The following is a 24,513-nucleotide window of genomic DNA, read 5'->3' as shown; positions in this document are numbered from 1 at the left end:
CCCAAGAGGAGATTGATCGTTTGATATCCATGAATGAGGCTTTGACTGCGGCACTGAAAGCTAAGGGGTCGGTTCAGGATCCAGCAAAGATGAGTGCTAGTATCGCAAGGCACAACCCGACAAAGTATGACGGATTAGGTGAACCATCTTTACTAGGAGATTGGCATAGGGAGTTTGATAACCTTTTTGAGTTGCTAGGATGTCCTGCAGAGTTGCAATTAGATCAAGCTGCTTACTATTTGAGGGGAAAAGCGGGTTTGTGGTGGAATCGTAGTAAGGAAGTCTTAAGGGAAGCTTGGAGGGAGAGTGATGAACCTTTTATCACTTGAAAGGGTTTCAAGGAGAATATGAGAGCTGTATTTGTACCAGAACATATTAGGAGTAAGATGGGAGCTGAATTTGATTCTTTCAAGATGACTGAAGAGATGACAGTAGAGACTTATTATAACAGGTTTATGGAATTGTCAGAATATGTAGCTGATTTGAATTTTAGTGATGAGATGTTGGCACTCAGATTTGAAAAGGGATTAACAACCACTATTAAGAAGAGGCTTTCAGCTGGTCAACCAAGTACCATGGATGATGTTTATCAACGAGCTGGGCACGCAGAGAGGATTGCAGATATGTTAAAGGAACAGAGGAGGGAGAAGGAGGAGAAGAAGGAAAAGAGTGAGAAGAGAAAGGCTGAGTCATCAAGTGAGGTAGTTGGGCGTAGTAAGAAAAACAATACTCAATCTAAACATTTTTCACCCGGAGGGTTTAGTTATAGTGGAAGTGCAACACGAAGTGGAGAAGGAGGCTCAGGTCAGATTCCAGTTCGAGGATGGAGATGTTTTAACTGTAATAAAATGGGGCATAGAGCTTTTGAATGCAGGAGTGCACCTAGGGGAAGTATTGAAAATAGGAACCAAGAGGGTTATCGAACTCCCGAACCAAGTATTGGGGGAAATAGGAATGCAGGGCAATGGAGTACCCAGAGGAGCTACAACAATAGGCAAGGCAATGGGGGCAATCAGAGTAATGGTGGAAAGACTTTTGGTACAGCTAGTACAGTGCAAGGGAATGGAGAGAAGGGTAACTAGTTTTATTGAGAGGATTAGAGTCTTATAATTTATAAAAGTATTTAAGTTGTCAGTAGTTTAATAAAGTAATAGTAGTTCCGAAACTTCGGGACGAAGTTTATTTTTAGGGGGTAGAATGTGACACCTCATGTTTTAAGTTTATTTTGTGATGCATTTTCATGTTTTGAATTAGTTTTGTGATACATTTTGATAAGTATGATATGGTTTGATAATGATTAAGTAAGTTAATTATGTTGCAATGATTATAAGTGGAATGAGGCTCAGTTGTGCGGATGTTTATAAATGTTGTTGTAATAGTTATAGGCGAACTTCGGGAAGAAGTTCATTTTAAGGGGGGAAGACTGTAATACCCCGTAATTTAATAATAATTAATGAGAATAATTTATGTAATTTAAATAATTAATTAATGAGATTTCTAATAATAGTTGCGAGAAAGACGTTAATTAAATAATAAATAAATAAGCAAGTCGAGAATTGGGTTTAGCTAGTAATAAACCTTGGGCCGTGTGTTGTGAATAAATGGGCTGATTATATTAGGCCTAGTATGAATAGTAGTCGAGATTTAAAACGGGATTTAATAATAATAATAATAATAATAATAATAATAATAATAATAATAATAATAATAATAATAATAATAATAATAATAATAATAATAATAATAATAATAATAATAATAATAATAATAGTGATATATAGGATATTAACCCAAGTGGAATACTATGGTACGTAAACCTAGTCCCCTTAACAAATAGCTCATATTTAAATAAGGAAATCTCTATATTATAATAATAACCCATAATCTCAACCTAAGTCCTAAACTACTACTTCCGTCATAATACAAAAAAAACACAAAACTAGGGAAGAGAGTTATTGAGCACGCCGTCACCGTTCGGTCTGATCTTTCGTTCGATAAGCTACACAACACTCCGTGTCTTGCTCATACACATTAAGGTAACATATTATAATCCCGGATTTCATTAACGTAATATAAATCTTAGTATAATTCATGTCTAGAACCCTATATTAGATTACAAATTGGTAGTTGAAATTGTGGTTTGTGCTGTAGTTGCGGGAGTTAAGTTGTGTGTTTCAAGGGAATACAAAGCTTGTTTCTTTTATTTGTTTCGTGTCAGTTTTGGGCAGACTTGATGGTCGGTTAATGTTCTGTCGTAGGGTAGTGGTGCAGGGCATCTTTGAGGTGTTTCATAGAGTGGTCGGAAGTTAAGATTAGGGTTGGTCGTAGCTGTCTAGAACACTCTGTTGTGGAGCGGTTTTGGCGAATGTTCGCCAACACCGTGCGTTTAGCATGAGTCTAATTTGTCTACCGAATTGATGTAACAAGTTAGTATGTTGACGGGTTACTTAACGGTAGTGATTTCAGGTTAGCTCGTTGCCGTCGCAGCGACACTCTGTTTTAAGTCGTATTACATGTGTAGTGGCGTGTGCAGCGAATTACCTGGTCGTGGGTGTTATATTGCTGCGCATTGGTGACGTTTGAGTTGGGGATATGTCGGGTAGTATGGTTACGCTGGTGGTTTACCAGCCGTGGCATGTGAATTTGTGCGTCGAAGTCGGTAGTGTGTTAGAATAAGAGGCGGGTGTACGTGAGATCAGAGTGTGTTGCATGGTTTATATGGAATTTTAGTGGTGATATTGTAGTGATAATATCAAGGGCTATGATTACGTAAGTGGGTTTCTATGGTTTAATGTATGTAGTTGAATAAAGGCTTACATGTAAAATAAGGGATTTGGATAAATAAATGATAATTTGGTAGTTTTCCATGACTATAAGTTAGTTGGTGTGCATTGTATTTTAGTTGAGTCATTAAAAAGGATCATTAGTTAGTAAAATTTAACTCTGGGTGGGACGATCTTTAGAATATGAATATTGTTAATATTATTATTAGTTGTAAAATAGAATCGTTTTAATTGTATATGGTATATATATTAAATGTAGGTTCAGATTCGGTTAAGGACCTTTGTTACTTGTACTTTGCTTGCTGGATTTGCAACCGTCTCAGGTAGGAATTTCCTACTCAACTCGGTTTTATTGTTAAGTGAATGAATGTTTAAATGTGACGATTATGAGGTTAAGGTTAATATTGTGATTCATTATTGGAAGTAGAGTAATGATGTATGTTAAGATGTTGGTTGAGATGAAGACGGGATTTTTATTGAGTTTTTGTTGTTTGGTTATATTTGGTATGGAGAGTTAATTATTCAGTTGAGCATAACACGGAGCGTGTTACTGCCAGTTGTGCATAACAAGTGATTGTTACTGCCAGTTGCGCATTGCAAGTGATTGCTACTGCCAGATAGTTGTGCATAGTAAGTGATTACTACTGCCAGTTGTGCATAGTACGGGGGGGTACTATTGCCAGTTGAGCATGGTACGAAAGTACTACTGCCAGTTGTTGAGTTGAGCATAGTACGGTGTTAAGGGAGTTGTGCTACTGCCAGTGACGTAAGTGAATTGTACTGATGAAGTGATGAGAATTTGAAGGATGTTTATTTTGGTTGGATTATTATTATTGTTGTTTAGTTTATTCCTACTCAACCTCGCGGTTGACTGTGTATTCGTGAACACCTGCGGTGAACCATAATGGGGAGCAGATTTGACAGGTACTAAAGATTAGCTGACTTGGGAGCTATGGGATGCGTGAGGACTTGGCCAATCTACCTAGAAGTCTAGACCACGTAGAAGATTTTATCACTTTATTTATTTTCCGCTGCGAGTTGTATTTATTTTATATTAAGATTTAGTTGGTTAATTTGTAATAAATATGTAATCATTAAATTTTTTATTTAAATTACTTGGGTGAGTTGGACTTTGTTATCTACTACCTCGAGAAACCGAGATGGTAACAGTCCTATTTATTTGGGAATGTCTAGCTAAAGGCTCCTGAATAAATGGGGGTGTTACAGGATCAACCTCTTGGTTTATATCTCATAGTAACTGAAACGGCCATGGGCGCCATGCTAGCTCAAGCTATAGGAAAAGAAGAAAGAGCCATCTACTACCTTAGTAAGAAGTTCTTGGAGTACGAGTGCAAATACACACCACTCGAGAAGACATGCCTCGCTCTTGTGTGGGCAACGAAGAAGCTACGCCACTACATGCTTAGCTACTCCGTCAAAATATTCTCCAAAATGGATACTGTCAAATACCTCTTCGAGAAACCCGTTCTCAATGGACGTCTAGCGAGATGGACATTGATGCTCTCTGAGTTCGATCTTAAATATGTACCTTTGAAAGTCATAAAGGGGCACGCCGTTGCCGAATTCTTCGCAGAAAATCCCATCAATGATGCATAGACGATAGACACTTGGTCATTCTCGGATGAGGATATACTCCAAACAGATGTAGACTCCTGGGACCTCTATTTTGATAGTGCATCGAACTTGAGAGGATTTGGAATAGGGGTGTTGCTCATTTCTCTTGAAGGCGAGCATACACCAATCTCTGTCAAACTCGACTTCGAGGTGACAAATAACGCTGCAGAATACGAAGTCTGTCTCATTGGATTGCAAGCGGCAGTAAGTTTAGGCATCAAGAATCTTCGAGTACATGGGGATTCCTCTTTGATCATCAATCAAGTTACGAGATCTTGGAAAATCCGAAGCGAAAGCTTGGCGCCTTATCAAGCCAAAATAGACCAAGTAGCCCAATTCTTCGATCAAGTAACCTACTTACATCTACCTCGAGAAGAAAATCAATTTGCGGATCCTCTTGCAAAACTCGTATCTTTGATTAACATGCCGGATAGTATGGTAGAAATGCCTTTATGCATCGAACGACGATCAGAGCCAGCTTATGTGCACCAAATCACCGATGAAGAGGAAATTGCGGAGGAACCCTGGTTCCAAGCAATCCTAAACTTCAAACTCAACGGCACCTATCCACCAGAAATGGACAAAAGGGGACAACGCGCTACCCGCTTACTAGCTTCCCAATACGTCCTCATACAAGGAGAGCTATACAAAAGAACACCTCTTGGTGTAATCCTACGTTGTCTTGATCATTCACAGGCACGAAAAGTGATGGAAGAAGTCCATAACGGAGAATGTGGCCCTCACATGAGTGGACCCATCATGGCAAAGAAAATCACATGTTTAGGATACTATTGGACCACGATGGAATCTGATTGCATCAAATATGTGAGACATTGCCATAATTGCCAAATTTTCGGGAATGTGCAACATGTTCCTCCCTCGTTGCTTTACACCATGACGTCTCCCTGACCATTTTCTGCTTGGGGAGTTGACATCATCGGCAAGATCACTCCAGCCGGAACAGGAGGTCACTGTTTCATCCTAGTAGCAATCGATTATTTCACCAAGTGGGTAAAAGCGGCTTCCTACACCAGTCTTACAGCCAAGAATGTGGCAAAGTTCATACAAACCAATATCATCTGTCGATATGGTTGCCCACATGAGATCATCAGTGACAATGGATCACATTTCCAAGCTAAGACTGAACAATTGCTAGCCAAGTACAAAATCAAGCATCACCACTCCTCGCCATATAGACCACAAACCAATGGCGCGGTAGAGGCAACAAACAAAAACGTTGTCACAATTCTCAAGAAAATGATTGACAATTATAGAGATTGGCCGACCAAGATACCCTTTGCTTTATGGGGATACCGTACATCCGTTAGGACGCCCACTGGGGCTACTCCTTTCTATTTGACCTACGGCATGGAAGCCGTACAACCAGTCGAGCTAGAAATACCATCCTTGCGTATTTTATTCGAAAGTCAAATACCCGAAGCCGATTGGAAGAGGGATAGATATGAAGAGCTCATCCTCATGGATGAACGAAGGTTACGTGCATTACATAATGTGCAGACATATCAGGCGCATATCAAACGAGCCTTAAACAAAAGGGTTAAGCCAAGAAACATCAAAGAAGGAGATTTGGTCCTCAAATCCATTAGGGCTCTTTTACCTGTCGATCCATGAGGAAAATTCAAACCCAATTGGGCCGGGCCATTCCTAGTCAATTCCATACTTCCAGGGGGTGCGGTTAGGATCACAGACCTAGACGGGAACGAATTTACCAACCCAACAAACCTTGACCAATTAAAACGTTATTACGCCTAGAATAGGAGCAAAAAACGCGCCTCGCGTAACCTCACGTGTCGCTCTTGCGGCACGAAATAAACGGCCCCTGGCCAAGCTGAATCAAGCTAATGTCATCTTGCTCTTGCATTTTGACAATTTGTCATTCTCATATCATCAAATAAACTAAATTGCATTTTCAGAAGCTCTTGCTTAGAACAATTATTCTTTTACATTTACTCGAACTACGCGCAAGGGTTTGATTTCATTTTTTAATGAATACGTAGGTAATCCTTCACGGGATACAACCCACTTAATCGCTTTAAATGTAAATAGAAGGACATCTGCAAATGCATTTGAAATTCAAGAAGAATAATGAAAAGAAAACCACAACGGTTTCATAACCAATTAACCTCTTTTCATAATAATAATACGTTACATAATAAAATCATAATAAAAATAAATAGGCTAGGATTCTAAAAACCCCACCTTCTTATTACAATAATAATAATAATAATAATAAATAATAATAAGAGACATAGGCTACTCTTCCATTTTCCCTTTGCCTTTGTCATTTTTATCATACTTCTTGTCGCGACCTCGAGCCGGACGCTCATGCGCCACTTCCGACCTAATCACCAATGGTCTCTCTCGTGGTCTCGCTTTGCCATTCTTGCCAACAACCATCTCGACGGCAGGAGAAGTCTTCGGTTTTTTCGAAGGATGAACAACTCGAAACCCGGCTTCTTCCTCTCCCTCGGTCAGGTGCTTCTCCTTCTCCTTTTCCACCTCGCGAACCTTGTAGTCAACTGGTTCACGCTTCCTCAGTCTCTCGCGCTCCTCCAGAGTAGCAGCCTTCCTCTACCGTATATAGGAATCTGACACCCATAAAGCACTGACAGAAGAATTCAAGAACCAAATGTTCCTCTGAGCCCATTTGATGGCCCACTCTCTTCGACTCTCCGTAGTAAGCGCCACGGCAGTCTGCGGGACAGTGTCAAGCTTCGGGATCATCTGCTTCAATCTAATCTGCCTCATCAACCTCTTCGGGAAGATGCATATCATAAACTCCAAGCCGGGAATGCGAACAACTCGGATAGGATCCAGGGAAGATACTCCAGTAACAGATTTGAGGTGCCACCATGGTATGATCCATCTAATTAAGGGGCCATCTTCGCTTTTCAACTTGTTTTCCCAGTAGTTGCACACTCGAGTGAAGTCCAGCATGTAAAGCCTGGTCCTCATTGCAATCGAACGAGCATTGTAAGAAGGAACATTAACTGGGGGCTCGATCTATCGAAGATGCTCCATAAGCCAGACCTACCAAAAGCGGGTGTTAGCAAAAAAATAAATAAAAAAAAAACAAAAAAAACAACGAAAAAAAGAAACGAAAAAAGAAAAAAAGAAAAAACGAAAAAAAAAGAAAAGTACTCTTTTACCCGCAAAATAATGGGACTTCCCAAATACGGTAGGTCGCAGTTGGCTTTCCTGTTATCCAAGCCCAATAGGATCTCTCCTAAACACAGACAAGCTGGGCTCCTGCGCAACTCCATTTGCTCAATCAGGCTCAAAAGATGAGGGTCGCCCCTCATGTCCTCATCAACATGCCCTTGAAGGACATATACATGCAGTAGGAAAAACCCGAATGCCCTTGGCCTTGCAACATAAGAAACAGTAGGATCAGCCTTATTGATGAAGCGATCGATGAAATACAACATTCGCACTCCTTTAGAAGTCACAAGACAGTCAACATCAACTCTGGCCAATCCAAGCAAGTCTCTAAACTTATTCTTATACCCTTGAGAAGTGGAGGGAATAGCAGGCAAATGTTCCGGATCCCAACCACCAATCGCAGCAATCTCCTCAGGAAATGGGCAAATGTCTCCTCCAGGAAAGGCAAATACGTGATGATCGGGGTCCCAATAGTCAAGACAAGCATCGAGAAACGGTTTGACTACCTTGATCAATTTCAAGCTCAAAAGTGCTCCAAAATTATAAGCACCCATGTCATACTTCTCTACACTAGAGAACTCAATTGTCCACTCTTTTAGACGAATTTCAAGAGTATTCATGATGTAGGCTTATTTTGGGAGTTTTTGTGTAATAAGACGAAGAAAGACGGAAGAATTATGTGAATAAAACCTCATTCGACGTCTCTATTTATACTAAAAGCTGTTTCCTAAAATCCGTCAGAACGGACGCACTGGGGAACAGGCGCAGCAGGTGCTGCGCCTCTTCAAAGGGACGCAGCTCTTGCGGCGCCTCTTCCTCAGCTCTTTTTCTGCGATTTTCCGCGTCGGATCTTTTCTAAATTCCTCGACGAATAATTTCCTATTCATACGGGTTATTATTTTGGTAAATGCGTCAGGTTACCATATTTCGTAATCCGCGGGCACGCATCTCGAAACGATATCGACATTTTTGTCGTTTTAGCACACTTATACATTTCTTTTTAATTTTCTTTTTTCGGGAATCATTTCACCAATTTAATTTAATTTATTCTTTTTTACATTTTGATATTTAATTATATCATTTTTTCGAACTTTACATTTCTCTTTTGCTTTTTTTTTCTTTTGGGGAGAATCATTTCACTCTCCACTTCAAACTTATATGTTTTTATTTTTTCTTTTTTTTTAGGGGGTAACCCTCCCTACCGTCCGGTCATTTCCGACCAAATTTTTGCATTTTGCCATTTCCGACCAAATTTTTGCATTTTCATTTATGGTCATACTTTTTTTGCATTTTCGAGTCATTGTTTTGCGCTAATTTAGGCCATATGTACAAATATATGTTATGTGTGATTTCTGTGTAAATTTCGGCAGTATGACGGCGTAAACCGTCATCTACCAAACCTGTTCAAAGCTAACTTGCAGGTACAAACAAAGCAACCCAGCAGCAAAGACAATCAGGCCATCATATTTACAACTAAAAAAGGGATATGTACACCAAACTGGGGGCTCGAGCCCCAAAACAAAATCCGAATGTCCGAAAATGTATAAATGTACAAAAATACAGCCAAAAACAAGAGGCAAAGCGGAAGCTACTGCTCGTCGCCGTCTAGCTCAGCAACTCTCGCCTCGAGAGCAGCAACCTCGGCGTCACGAACCTCGAGCTCCCTCAGCAAGCGAGCCGTCTCCTCTCGGGACTGGGTAAGCTCTCGCTCCAGCTCGCGCTCCCTCTGCAAACAACAAAGCTGACTCATGTCAATCATTTCAAGCATAAAGGAAAATTAGAAAACTCAAAAATAAAGTAAACGAAAGGTTCATACCTGACGTCATCGGCCACCAGCGAGTGCCTCGACAGCGGTAGCCCGCAGCCGGTTGGCTACCCTCCACAAAGCCACGAACCGGGATGGCGCGACCTGCATTTCAAAAGGAAAATGTTTAGCAATTGAGCAAATGTGAGGAAATGTGTTCTTACACGAAAACTATACAGGCTAGAAGACTAACCCTCCGAATCAGATGCTGCCAATCGTCCAAGCCAACATCTCTCACCGCCACGTCAAAGTAATGTAGCTCGGAGATCGTCGTCATCCCCGTCGTGTCGGTGTACTCAAGGGTTTCGGGGTACTCTGGGGGCTCGATGCCCGCCGCCTCGACCTCCTGCAAGACCAGATGATTTCCGTTAACCGATGATCCTTCATCATATGCTCAAACAATAAAAATGAAAGAGGGCAAAGCACTTACCACAACCGGCCAGTACGCCAACCTCCCGTAGAGGAACGCCGAGTAGTCCTCACCAGGAAGGAGGAGGGCGTCACCACCGACGCCAGCCAGGTCAGTCTCCCTCTCAGCCTCAGAAGGTTCCCTAAACATCGTCCGAGGAGGATCGATGGGAACCGTCAAGACATCCCGAGAGCACTGACGAGCCAAGTGCTCACCCAAGTACCACACAAGACCCATCGACGTCCTCAGCAGCAGCCAGCTCGAGCTCCTAGATCAAAGGACCTCAGCCACGAAAAGAGGAGCGCCAGCGTACTCCTCCCAAGGCCTAGGCACCCACTAGAAAAGCAAACGAAGGGTCATTCTTATGATCAGTTCTAAAACAAACAGAAAGTAAGACAGACAAATGTAAGGTGAAATACTCACGCCGTCCAGCTGAAGAGCATTCACCTCCCGCCGACAGACGTCGTGGAAGGAACGCCGACTCCTCGTGCGGCACATCACCCAATCCCTCACGACGGGATAGTCCTTCTCCACCGACTCCGTCCTCTTGGGCGCGAGGCTCGGAAAGTAGGAGTACACCCACGCCTGTAAATCAAGATAATCAACAACGATCTTTCGTGATTTGATAAGAAAAAGAAATGATCTTTCATGAGAAGAAGTGAAGGTTCATACCTCCAACGGCGATCCCGGTCGACAAATGACGAGCGGGAGAAGTCCCCTTCTCCATCAACTCCGGACGAACCCTGGCCCTCATGAAGCGGATGAGGACCAAAACTGAAGATCGACCCCGGTCCCAGCGGCCTAGGAGCTCGGATCGGAAAGGAAGGGAAGGAGCTTCGTCGAAAGCCTCTCGCCCTTGTCTCCGAGGTAAATCGAAGACAAAAACCACCAGAGCCACAAGCAGACTCTCTGCTCTACAGTGCAGGGAGGAGGAGCCGTATCTCTCCCCTCGATCACCACCAACGCCGGGGTCTTCCCCGCGAAGTAGTCCCGCACGTAAGAACTAGGCACCAAGCCAGGTACCGCAGCCGCCTTCGGCGCCAAATTCCAGCCGATAAGCCTCCTGGCCTCCGCCGAGTAAACCCTCATGGCCGTCTCTGGCCACTCCACCACTCACCCCCCACACGGACTGAAATCATGCCGTAGTCCTCCAACGTGACCCCCACCTCACCAAAAGGCATGTGAAAGGTGGAGGTCGTGTCCCAAAACCGGTCCAAGAACGCTCGGACGAGACTGAGGTTAGCCCGAAGCTTCCTCCTTGCAATATACCTCCAGGCCTGCACTAAGGCGCCTAACGCTCCCTGCTCAATCACGGCCCGCTCCTAAGCCGACAGCCTCTCGTAGCACCCCATCGCCGTCGTGTAGCCCGAGAACGACCTGATGTTCCCGGCCTCCTATGTTTATTTGAAGCAAAAGCTATCTTTAGCTCAAATGAAGGAGAAAAGGAATGATAAACAGAAATGAAATGAAGATGAATGAAGAGTTATGAATCCTATTTACCAAGCTCTTCACCGTCCTGTAGGACAGGTGACCCTCCACAGCCCAGAGTAAGTGCCTATTGTCCCAGGTCTCAGCCCACGCAGGTGCTCCCCTCAGCTGGCGACCACCTCGTCCAACGTTGGCCCGTCTCGGGGCCTCCTCCTCCTCAACAGCCTCCTCCTCCTGGACCTCGTCCTTAGCAGCCATCACCGCAGCGGTGAAAGCCTCCTCCAACGCCTCCTCAAGCACCTGAGAAAGGTCAACAGTAGTGTCTATGTCCATGGGAGCCCTCCCAGACGTGGAAGCCTCGTCACCTGCAAAATTAAGGTAAATTTAGGCCGCGTCAAGTGACGACAAGCCTTGATTAAGGGATTTTCGAGTTTTCGGAGTTCCGAAATCGCTCTTTTCTTGCCATCTTTGGCAATTTTCCCACAAACCCGTCCGCTCATGTGATAATTTGGGTCGAGTCAAGCCTTAGTTGAAGCCTAGTCATGGGTTCGAGTTGGAATTTCAGCAGCATTTCGTTATAACGACGATTATGCCCTAAAAAGTGTCCTAAAAAAGCCGTCACAAACCAAAATTCCGAGATGGTAGGAAGTTTACCCATCACACAAGGATCCCAAGATAATACGTTTCGTCACAAATGGGCAATCCTAAGGCCATTTTCGAAGCGATTTACGGTTTAGCTGTGAAACCGTCTCAGTTTCACTCAAATGCTCAAAACCCAACGAAAATTCGAAACAAATACATGGTTATAATCCTTATATTACCAATTAGCCATTTACAAAGTCAATTTGACAAGGCGAAATCATTTGGGGGAAAAGCCCCAAATTTTCGACTAATTAAGGTCGAAAACCCTAATTTTGTCGATCCCATTTGAGCAAATACGGAAGAAAAATGCAAGATTGATACATATACCTCGATTAGTCGTGGCAAATGCAAGATTTTGGATCAAATTTCGACGGAAATGGTTGGAATTCGAGAGAGTAATTGAGATTTTGTGTTTCGAATAAATGAAATTAAACCCCTGTTTCATCGGGTTTTTACGCAAGAAAGACACGCCCAGGAATAGACACAGCAGGTGCTGCGCCTCTTCCAAGGGACGCAGCTCTTGCTGCGCCTTTTCCTCAGCTTCCCTTCATACGAGTTTTCAAAAATTCGTTATGAGTTCGTTATTTTTGTGGGCCCATCCTTGGTGCGCCTCTTCCTTGATGCTACATCACATATTAGGTCCGTTTGACGTATGTTCTTCACCCGGATCCACATCCTCTAAGCCAACAACAAATTATCGCCTAATTTTCTTACCCAAGACATAGCTTGTCACAACGAGCATTCCTTCTTTGACAGGTGTTTCGACACGCCTTTATTAAGTTCTCCCAGCGAGAGTACACGGATTGACTTTCCCTCTCGAGACATGGAGATCAGTTCCCGATTAAGTTCCCCAGCGAGAATTCATGACCGACAGTCACTTCCTCTCGAGACATGGAGATCAACATCGACCCCAAATTCTTCCGAAGTTTGTTTGAAGCTGAACACAAACAGATTTCTCCCAGCAGTTCCAGACTGTGTCCTGCTGTCTTCCCCAAAATCATCGTTTTATTCCCCAGGCGAACCTTCATATCTCTTAGGTAACCCTTTTCAGGATAAACCCTTTTCAGGATAATCCTTCAGACAACCTCTTTCAGTCCTTTGGGATAATCCTTCCTTCAACCTTTCCTTTTAGTGAGAGATAGCCTTCAGAGTTAGCCTTCAGAAGTGTTAAGAAGTTTCTTCAGAATCCCTGTAACCCCCTAATGCCTTCAGACACCAAGTAATCTTCAGACCAAAGAGTTTTGCCGAAGCGACTTCAGTCCCGTTTCACCCAGGGGTATCTCAGGTATGGTCTCTTCTTATGGCTGGCGAGCCTCCTTTCGTAGTCTAATGAACTTTAAACGACCCTCCCCGATAGTCGACAAACTCTAAAATGTTCCCGACGACAGGTCCTTGGTTTAGAACCCTTGAGCCGCCTCGCGTCGCCATAGTCGTCAGGTTGTAATCTTCGATTGACCTGATGGCTATACTTTGACTTTCGCCTTGTCCAAGCCTCAGTCAAAGTGGGGGCTCTGTAGATACCACATTTCTGCACCTCCCGCAAACCACCCGGTGATGATTGGGCCGCATGTTTGGTATGCGGAACAATTTGTGACAGTTCGTAAGTTTATCGTCAAGTGATCGCTCAAACATTTATGTCTACCTCTTAATTTTCATCTACGCGCCGATATGGTCGTTTTGACAGTAATTAGAGTACATTTGGAGTCCGGGCCTAAAACTGTCTTCATTTTCTGACAACCATTAAAATGCCGAGTCGGAATGTTCTGGAATGTTCCGGATATTTCTATTCCATATTTTATAAATCTTTTAATCTTTGGTAAACAATTTCCCGAAATATTCACACAAAATATTAAGGAAAACCAAATTATTCCGTTATTCCATAAACTAAACACGGAAATCTTTCTTCCGCAGGAGGAAACCACTTGGGAATAGACGCAGCAGGTGCTGCGCCTCTTCCAAGAGACGCAGTGACTGCTGCGCCTCTTCCCAAGTCCTTTTCTGTGTATTTTTCGTATCTTTTCGAGATTCACTTCCAAAATTTCTCCGAAAAACCCTACTTCCTCCACGTGATTAGTATAAATAGGAGCCTTCGCTCCTCATATTTCTCACGCGAGTGTCCGCCCTTCTCTTCTCTCTTTGCATTCTAGACCACGTTCTTACTTTTTGGCGTCTACGTGCTTGAACTTTCGACCACGTAAGCTCAGATCTTTCTGAGTACCAGCCTCTTTTTGCATGACTGACCAGTTTGACCAACTCCACCATAATCAACTTTAATCAATCTTATTCGTTTTTCTTCTTACGAGGGCACTTTCGTTACATTCGAGTCGAGCATCACTAATCGTAAACTTAGTTCATCTCGTTTCGTCAAGCATGTAAGTCTGAGGGTGTAAATCTCTCTTTTACTTATTGTTATTTATCTTTTGTAATCATATTGTAAGATCTATGTCGAAAATACAATTAAAACCGATTTCTAAAACCCTTTGCTTAAAACTCTTTTTACGGATTATCAGAGGACAACCGTCGAGAAAGGACGCAGCAACTGCTGCGCCTCTTCGAAGAGACGCAGACTGTTGCGCCTCTTCGTGAGGTCGCCGATTCTCGCTTTCTTTCTTCTTCCTTCGTCTTTCGTTCGTCCTTTTGTTTTTCACTTTGTTTTCGAATGTTCATTGTTTCATTAACACGACAATTTAAACATGATAATTTTAACCTGTAATTCATAATTCTTCATAATTAATTCATCTCATTAATTCCCGACTTAAATCCCAAATAACCAATATTTGCGGGTTTTCGTCATTAAAGTCAAATCCGGGTTGTAGAAATTCGATTCATTCATATTGAGTTTCTGGAATTCGATCGTTGATATATTCTCACCCGTTTATTCATCATTAATCCGTCATTAATTCATCATATTTAACCTAATTAATTAGTTTAGTTTGTTAATTTGTAATTAATCCTTATAAATCATATTTAATTCGTCCTAATTAGTTTCATCCATGTTTATCGCTTTCATGACCATCAATCGCATGTAAATAATCTGCAAATCACTTCCATCCGAGTAAATAATACTAATCAACCATTAAAATCACCAACGAGCATTAACAATTCGCAATTCCGGCTTCACAGCCAGAACTGAGCCAAGGAACAGACGCAGTGACTGCTGCGCCTCTTCTAGAGGGCGCAACTCTGCTGCGCATGTTCCTGGCTGACTTCTGTCTCTGAACTCCCGTGTTGCCTCGACCTAGTTTATTTAATTACGTAATTAATTAACTATTATTCGTATTATCGCCTTAATTTCTGTTCGTTAATTCATTCATTTTGTTCTTTTCCAAATTATCCGTTTTAAAAGTATTTTCGACATAAATCAATTAAACCCGATGTAATTATTGTAATTTTCTTTATTGTAATTTTTCTTTATTGTATTATTATTGTATTTCTTTATTATATTTCACTTGTATGCTTCCACATGTAATTGAACTTAAATCCCGACTTTGACATTTATTGTATGCTAAATTACGTGTTAACCGACTTAGTCTAATTCTTCACATGCTAGGATTAAAACGATGGATGTTGCATTGCGTGCATATAATCGACAATATATCAAGTATAGATAATTTCCCTAATCATTAGTAGAGGCCGCTATCGAGGCGGGCGGGATTAGGTGTTCGATCAAAAGAGCTTCCTAATACGTACCCTCACCCCTTACTCCAGATCTCTGTGAACATCCGTGTTCATTGGCATCCACGAGAGTCATTCTAGACATAGAATGCTAAGGGTAACGAGTTCTTAGTGTTCATGTCACTACTTTGTGTCTTGACATGGCATGAGGTATTCGAACGGTTTCCAATTTTCCACAATAAATTGGTGGCGACTCCACAAATGCAAACGCTTGTTCTGTTCCCAAGCGCCCCCCGTGGGCCCATTGTCCACACACTTACACTTATAGAATATGAATATATTGTACTGATGAGACGATGTTAAATTAGTACACATCTTTAACACTTTGTACTTCAAGCCAAAGTTATAATATAAATATATCTGCTTTCTTTAGAAAATAAACCTTTTGGAACTTCAGGCCCAAAATTTTATGATATGTCCTTTGTCAAAACTTGTTGACCTATATATATGACTTCATGTTTAATAATAATATGTACATTCTATACAACTGATGCAATAATTTCATACACAATTATACAATCCCTCTGAATGGACTATATGTCCGAAAATTATTAATTCATTTAGTAGACGATAATTTAATAAGATAAGCATACTCATTAACAAATAAATTACTAATTTTATTAAGCATAAACCACAAATCCATGTTCAATAATACATGCGAGAGTATAAACCAATTAAGACACTCAATATATTGTTCATTCATTGTTTGCGTAATACTGTATAAGAATATTGCAAGCCACATATTTCTTTTGCTTAAAGGAGAATACTTGAACTAAACAGACATGCATTTGTTGGCAACTAAAATTAATAGATAGATTTGTAATTTGTATAAGTTTTAATTTTAACCAAGGTTTAATGCTAACCAATTGAAATTGATGAGTACAAGACCACTTACCAAACTTAAGGATGATTTCCATCATACATCGGAGAAAGAAAAACGAACTTGCTCGTAGTATTTTTATATTTTCTTGTCTACCCAGTTCGTATGATTTATGAGACTTAATTTAATAATTAAGTAAATATACAGAATTTGACTCATCGCCTCTCAAAATTGAATGAGTTTATAAAAGGTTTAACATATTATATGAATATCAAAAATCATAATAGTAGTATCGAGCCGTACCTGGATCATAGAAATAATATAACAAGATCTGATCTGATATGAACATCCTAATTATCAGATCGAAATAATAGATAACTAGTTTGAATGCCCGTGCGTTGCAACGGGGTAATTAAAGTAACAAAAAAAATGGTTATAAGGTCTTAATATTTAACATCTTATGTCTAATCATTTATTTAGATATGATCAAAAGTCATAACATCTTATTTAAGAGACGCAAAAGATGTTGGTTGAGTTTATACCTTACATACCTAAATTCCAAGGATGCCTCCTATTTATAATCATAAGACCACAACATCTTATGTTAATCTTTCGAAGTGGGACAATTCTATTATTTTTATATAATCCTACATTATTTTTCAATATGGGGACATATAACATACTAAGAAGTACACAATTTTATATATGTACAAATTATATGAAATCTATACGCTAATGATAGCATTTTTACCACGAATCAAATTATGTTATTTTCATAATTTTCTTAACGATATTTTTTTGCCAAATGAAATGTAAAAGTTTTTATATAAAAATTAGAAACATCAGTTGAATATAATATAGAAAATAAATATTATAATAATTAAAATATTCTCCACTTTATTTGTACATCAAAAAATATTATTTATGATACTTTCCTAAATTAATTTATTGGATCACCCCACCTTATGATAATTTTATGATCTGGGACAATTCAACTATTTATATGTAGTATATTTACCACACCTACATTATTTTTCAATGTGGGACAAATAACACGCACAAAGTACACCATCTTTTTTACACCTATTTCGATATCCAACCCGACTTAATAATGAGAAAATACTATACTATCTATTTATATTCGTACGTTTTTTTTTCCATTTTTTATCATAATTAAAATATGTATAAATGATATGATTTAAATACATTTTTTTCCTAACACGACTTTTAAGATGTTATTGAGAGAGTAATAAAATGTATAAACAAATGCAAAATATTTTCTTTTTCTGGTTCGATTTTGATTAATGGTTAAAAATTATGATTTGTTTTAGTTACTCAAATGTAATGAGGCATAATAATTACGTATATTTGAAAGTTAAAAAGATTTAATTATACTATTTATCAAAGTAAAAAGCTCATTATTGATTTGTTTGTGGATTCAAGATCTTTTTATGCAACACTTGATTGTATTACAATTCATAAATTTTCTATTTTAGTGCAGAGATTATCATTATATATGACACATTAATAACCAATTTATGTATATTTAGCACCCATTTTATTTTTTAATTGTGATTTTGTCTTAAATAAAGTTATTATACTATCGATTGTCTTAAAATAAGCATTATAATATCACTAATATAGTAATATATAATCGCTTTTATAAATATCTACGTGATTAATATTTGTATGGTATTGTTGTAACTAAGGTTTGTCGTTAATACAAACTCTTATAAGAACTCTCTAAGATAATATTTAAGCGATTAAAAAGATTTTGGGTTGATACCCCTAAGTTTCAAATATGACTCCTATTTATAATCATGTGATACCTCACCTCATGATAATCTTCTAATGTGGGACAATTCAACTATTTATATGTAGTATATTTACCACACCCACATTACCTTTTTCGCACCTAATTCGACATCTAACCCAGTTTAATAATAATAAACAAATACTATACTATTTATTAATATTCGTATAGTACATTTTTTTTACTTCTTATCATAATTAAAATATGTACAAATAATATGATACTATATTCTAATGCTAGCGTTTATTTACCACGTATCTAATTATATAATTTTTCAAAAAAAAAATTTATGTTACTTTTTTGCTAAATGAGATGTATAAGTTTTTATATAAAAATTATAAACATCACTTGGACATAATATAAAAAAATATATATATATATCATACTGTGGAGATAATGATATAAACTCTTAAGTGCTCTCCAAGACAATGCTAAACTTTCGATGTGGGACAATTCTATTATTTATACGTAATATATTCACCCACCAATATATTTTTCAATGTGGGACAAATAACATACTTAGAAATACACCATCTTTTTCGCACATAATTCGACATCTAACCCGGATTAATAATAATGAGCAAATACTATACTCCCTCGATTCAAGACCAAATACAACATTCCTTTTTTACGCTATTCATGAACGAATATAATCTTTACGATTCCTTGCATTATGTAAGACAAAATATGGTCATGTGAGATCTTATTTGATTCACCTATAAAGTACAATGAGAATATCAAATTTTTAAATTTTTTATAATGTAAACTTAAAGATATTTACGTTGTAATTTGTGTCTTGGCAAGTGTGTAAATGAAAATGTTGTATTTGGTCTTGAATGGAGGGATACTATTTATTAATATTCGTACGTTTGTTTTTAATTTTTTATCATAATTAAAAATATATACAAATAGTATGATACTATATTCTAATGCTAGCATTTCTTTTACCAATTAGAATCTATTATAATATAATTTTTATAATTTATTTTATAATACTTTTTTGGCAAATGAGATGTATAAGTTTTTATATAAAGATTATAAACATCACTTGAATATAATACATATATATATATATATATATATATATATATATATATATATATATATATATATATATATATATATATATATATATATATATATATATATATATATATATATATATAGGTTTAAGATCCCATGAGAACCTTCTTCCCATGAGAAGCATGAGAACCATTGTCCACCGTTCGATGAATACTACCTACGGCTAAGATCACCACGCGCATATTAATTAAGCTAGCCTTTCTTTTTACAAAAACCACTGTTTATTTGTCAAAACCCCCTAAATTTCATAACCTTGTTACTGCAATTACAATTTCACCAAAAAAACAAACCAGAATTTGTTCGTAACCGAAAAACAATGATGATCAAACCAATTGCATGCAAGATTATCAAAGTAATTGAAAGCCAGTAATTCGATTATATCCAGGTAAACAACTAATTAACCTTACTTTTTCTCGAATTTCATTGATATTAAATATGTTCGATTGTGCGATTTTTTTACGGATTGAATTGGTATTTGATTGATGAAATTGTACAGATTCATTAATTGTTAGCTTAGATTCATGAATTTGTTCATGGGTCCTGGGAAAGAGAGATTTGATCGATTGTGTAGATATTTTCTCATCGATTTTTTTTACGGTCTGAATTGTATTTGATTGATAAAATTGTACGGATTCATTAATTGTTAGCTTAAATTCATGAATTGGTATCATGGGTCTTGGGAAAGAGATATTTGATTGATTGTGTGGATATTTTCTGAACAACTTCTATAAGATCAGAGTTGGAAGATCAGTTATTAGAGATGATGTATATAATAGAAGTTGTTCATAAATTATATACTATAGGTTCAGGAAATTTGTACCGTAGGTTCAAAAAATTTGTACTGGGTTGGGTGTGAGATACTCCACGATAATTTGTACTTGTAGATACTTTGTAGTGTACCTCATATAGTGAAACAATGTTCCCAGGAGAGTTCAATGTTGTATGATATTTTTTCTAATTTGGTTTTGGCAAATTACTGGTAATTTTGTAAATAACAAAACGTCTATACTAAATGTTCATAACTTATATATCATAGATTCAGAAAACGTTTGATTGATTGTAACAATGGGTGTGCTAAAATTTTCTCTTTCCAGTTGTGCATATTAAATAGAATCAAATGATGAAGTTAGTTCAGCGATTTTGACATTATTGTCTACACCAATTTGCACTATTCTACCAGAAGAACCTGAGGAGTACTTTCCACCTTGCGTAGATGAGAAGAAGCCTAAACTAGGAGATTTATACAATACCATAGAAGAAGGAGTTCAGTTTTACAAAGAATATGCAAAACATTGTGGCTTTCATACTAGATTGGGTACAACAAAAAGGGAAAAAGGAAATGCTGGAGTATTTACGTTGAGGAGAGTGTTATGCAACAAGGCTGGAACAAGGGAGGAGAGTAAAGAGAAAAAAACAGATAGTGTGCGGTTGACTACTCGTATTGAATGTGAAGCTATGGTACAATTTTCGCTGCCAGTAGATGGAAAGTATAAGGTTACTGGATTCTATGAAGGACACAACCATATTCTAGCATCACCATCATCAATGTTGTTTATGACAGAAAAAAGGATAATGACATCGATTCAGAAGACCTTTGTTGTAAAAGCAGCACAGTTAATGATGAGGCCAGTAAAAGCATTTAGAGGTTGGAAAGAGTTGTCGGGAGGTTATAGTAATGTTGGTGCTACCGAGACTGATTTCAAGAACTTTGTGAGAGATATGAAACAGTACATTGGTTTGTCTGATGCACAAATGCTGGTAGATAATTTTACTAAAAAAAAAGAGACGTGTAGCACATTTTATTTTGACTTGAAGTTGATGAAAAACGGTGTCTATCGAAATTTGTTTTGGGCAGACACCATATCTAGGAAAAACTATGCTTTATTTGGTGACATGCTTTCGATCGACTCCACCTTTCGTACAAATAAGTACGACATGGTTTTTGTACCATTTACTGCTGTTGATCAACATAAAAGGTGTGTAACAGTAGGAGCGGGTCTACTATCACACGAGAGCATTGAAGCATACACATGGCTTTTCAAAGCATTTCTTGATGCAATGGGGGGTTGTGCACCTAAAGCAATTATAACTGATCAATGTCCTTCTATGAAACCATCAATTGAAGAAGTATTTCCATATACATCTCACAGGTTATGCATATGGCATATTATGAAGAAACTTCATGAAAAAGTTGATGCGTATTTATGGCAAGATGAGGATTTCAAGAAGCGTTTAAATGCATGTGTTTGGAACAATCATTGTGAACCTGGTGAATTTGAAGAAGCTTGGGCTAATATCATGATTAATTATGATTTGATAGTCCACCCTTTGTTCTCGTCTCTCTACGAAATTAAAGAATATTGGGTTCCTGTATATTTTAGAGAAATATTTATGGCGGGTATTATGAGGGTGACATCAAGACCAGAGAGTGAAAATAGTTTCTTCGATCGTTTTCTTACACCTCATGTGACTTTTGTTGAGTTCTAGATGTCTTTTGAGAGTGCAATGAATGCACAACGTGTAACACCCCCATACTCCAAGTGCCTTACCAGGACCACTCAGGTATGAAGATATTACCATCTCGGTTACCCGAGGCATGATATTCATAAGACAATAACGAAACAACTTAAATAATATAACTTTAGTGAAAAGTACAACTGAAACCAAATCCCAAAATACGGGTACAAGTTCTTAAAACCAACTGTCTACTGAAATACTGAAATGTCATAAAACTAAAAGACTACAGCGGAAAACTTCTATCGTCAGACGGTGGCACCTCCCAGCTATCCCAGTATTCAACTCAAACCTGCTCAATTACTGCTCACCATCCCCGAATGGATCACCGCAGGTTTACAAAACAACAACCGGGGTCAGTACTAATCACACAACTCAATATATATCAACAATAAGATAAATAGACAGCTTGACTTTCACACACACAACCACACCAATTCCAACATTCTCAATCACCGACTGTCCACTAGACCAGCCCTGCCAGTGGGGGACCGCAGCCGTACCCACCAAATCCCCGCTCCTCATAATGAGCGACAACCCTGTCCATTAATGTGCACATCCCCTTCCGTGGCGGGTTCCACGAAGGGCGAAACTAGGGCGTGAAGCCACTCCCGCAAGTGACCCCACTCAGCCGAGGACACGCCTCGAGAACCAGAGACAAACAATCACAATCAACAACCGTCACAATATAATTACTATATTATTCAATCAACCACAACACATCAACAATCATCCCATTATGGGACTAATACTGAGTAGGAAATTCTACCTGGAAAGCACAACTATCGACGGTCTCTCTACAAATTTGAATCAAAAGCTTCTTCTACGAACCCTCCTCCTATCATACAACATACAAATGCTACCAAATCACAAACTACTTAAAAACCCCCAAATCCCTAGATTAGGGTTTAACCAACTTAAAGGAAAGACAAAAAAAAGGGTACATAGATCTTACCCTTGACGCAAGGATCTCAACGGTATAGCAAACGATGAAAACCGACCTTCCAAACTCCGGGATTTGCTAACAATGCGATTAAGATGATGAACGTACTTGCTTTCTCTCTTTGACAGTAAATTAGGTTTTGCAAAAGTGTTTACTATAATGACGAAGAAGGTTATATATCTTAATCGCATAATTAACAAAACCCGAGAATAACTCCCCGTAAACCGGCTACTCGATCGAGTACCCAAGGTACTCGATCGAGTATCCCCTTACTCGATCGAGTATCCTAGTTACTCGATCGAGTACCCAACAGGTCAGAAACTATTTTAAAACGCAACTTACCCTTACTCGACAGAGTAAGGCCTACTCGATAGAGTACCCAAAGACTCATAAATACGGAGTATTACACAATGCCACAAACAATCAAAACTGAACTCGGAAAATAAACACTCAACATCTCCACTGAAAACTCCAGTTCAGTTAGAAAAACACGCTTCAGAAATTTACACGCATGCATCTTTTAAGGATTTCCAGAATGAGTTATGTGCAGCAGTGTACAATTGTGGCATGGTGGACGTACATGTTATGGATGGCATAGAGGTATACATTATCAACGACATAAAGCGAAAAAGAAAGACATGGGAAGTTGCATGTAGAGCAAGTAGAGAAGAAGTCACTTGTAGTTGTTGTTTGTATCAACGAATGGATATGTTATGTAAGCATGTCATTTGGGTCTTAAAGCATAAGAACATAAGGAGGATTCCAGACAAATATATTGTTAATAGATGGACGAAGAATGCGTTGATGAAGCCCGTCTTTGATAAGCATGGCAATAAAATGGAGGATGTTGGGAAATCAGACAACAAAAAAAGAATGATAAATGAGCTTTGGGAAGAAATGTACTCTTGTGTCAGCCTTGCAGAAGAAAATGACCAAGACATACAAATGTTAACAGATAAACTTAGAGAACTCAAAATGGAGATAAAGCAACATCGAAGCAACGAGCCAACAATCCTCAACACGATGCTGGAAATGGAGAGGTATGTTGGGTGCAGCATTCCTAAAGAGATAAACATCCAAGTTCCACAAAAATCACGTAATAAGGGGAGTGGGAAGCGAATTCAGTCAAGGATTCTTAAAGTGCTGGAGAAAAGCGGGAAAAAACAAAGAGTATGCCAGACTTGTGGGAGAAAAGGTCACAACTCAAGAACATGTTCTAAAAAGGTTGAAGAATCAGATTCACAAGAGTCATATTCACAGAATGAAGATTGATTGTCAATGGCCAAACAAGAGTTCTAAAAGCCTTGGATAATTTTAATTGATGTTCTACAGATGATTTATGACTCTAAATTGCTTTTAATCTTATATATTACATGTATAGTTTCATTCTCCAAAGAAAGATTACACATTATGATATATACATAAAAGGTTCACAACTTATGTATGAAAGATTCAGAAAATTTGTGCTACAGGTTCAGAATACCCCACGTTCATTCTAACAAATAATGGGAGTGCAATTCAGTTAGTAACAAGGACTTTTGATGGATTCATTACATGAACTATGCAATTTTCAGATATGAAACGAAAACAAAGAAATTGGTCCAACACCAAATGCTTGAGAAATTTTTTGAAAAATAATTCGTAAATTACATGATTACATGGTTGTGGCTACCATTCACATAGTGTATACAGCAGTACAGTACCATAGGGTATGTGATAACATGTGCTAACAAAAGATATTAAATTCATATGGTGCCTATACTAGGGATTATGCTTCATTA

At 38.6% G+C, this 24,513-nt stretch overlaps 1 protein-coding gene across 1 annotated transcript; it reads left to right on the top strand.

The window, feature by feature from the left end:
• Window positions 1-848: 848 nt before the first annotated feature.
• Window positions 849-24,004, top strand: LOC141619552 (protein FAR1-RELATED SEQUENCE 5-like). Its single transcript, XM_074436568.1, has 3 exons — window positions 849-1,074; window positions 20,387-21,673; window positions 23,208-24,004. Exons 1-3 carry the CDS (start codon window positions 849-851, stop codon window positions 24,002-24,004), a joined length of 2,310 nt encoding a protein of 769 aa, XP_074292669.1.
• Window positions 24,005-24,513: the final 509 nt, after the last annotated feature.

Source organism: Silene latifolia, chromosome X (assembly GCF_048544455.1).
Source record: "Silene latifolia isolate original U9 population chromosome X, ASM4854445v1, whole genome shotgun sequence".
NCBI classification, from domain to species: Eukaryota; Viridiplantae; Streptophyta; class Magnoliopsida; order Caryophyllales; family Caryophyllaceae; genus Silene; species Silene latifolia.
The sequence above is the reverse complement of the archived record's forward strand: the minus strand, read 5'-3'. Positions and strand labels throughout refer to the sequence as shown.

Coding starts and splice junctions, on each gene's coding strand:
- LOC141619552 (XM_074436568.1), top strand. CDS start 849: ATGGGGCATAGAGCTTTTGAATGCAGGAGTGCACCTAGGGGAAGTATT. Junction 1,075..20,386: donor GCAAGGGAATGGAGAGAAGG/GTAACTAGTTTT, acceptor CATATTAAATAG/AATCAAATGATGAAGTTAGT. Junction 21,674..23,207: donor TAGAGAAATATTTATGGCGG/GTATTATGAGGG, acceptor TGAAAACTCCAG/TTCAGTTAGAAAAACACGCT.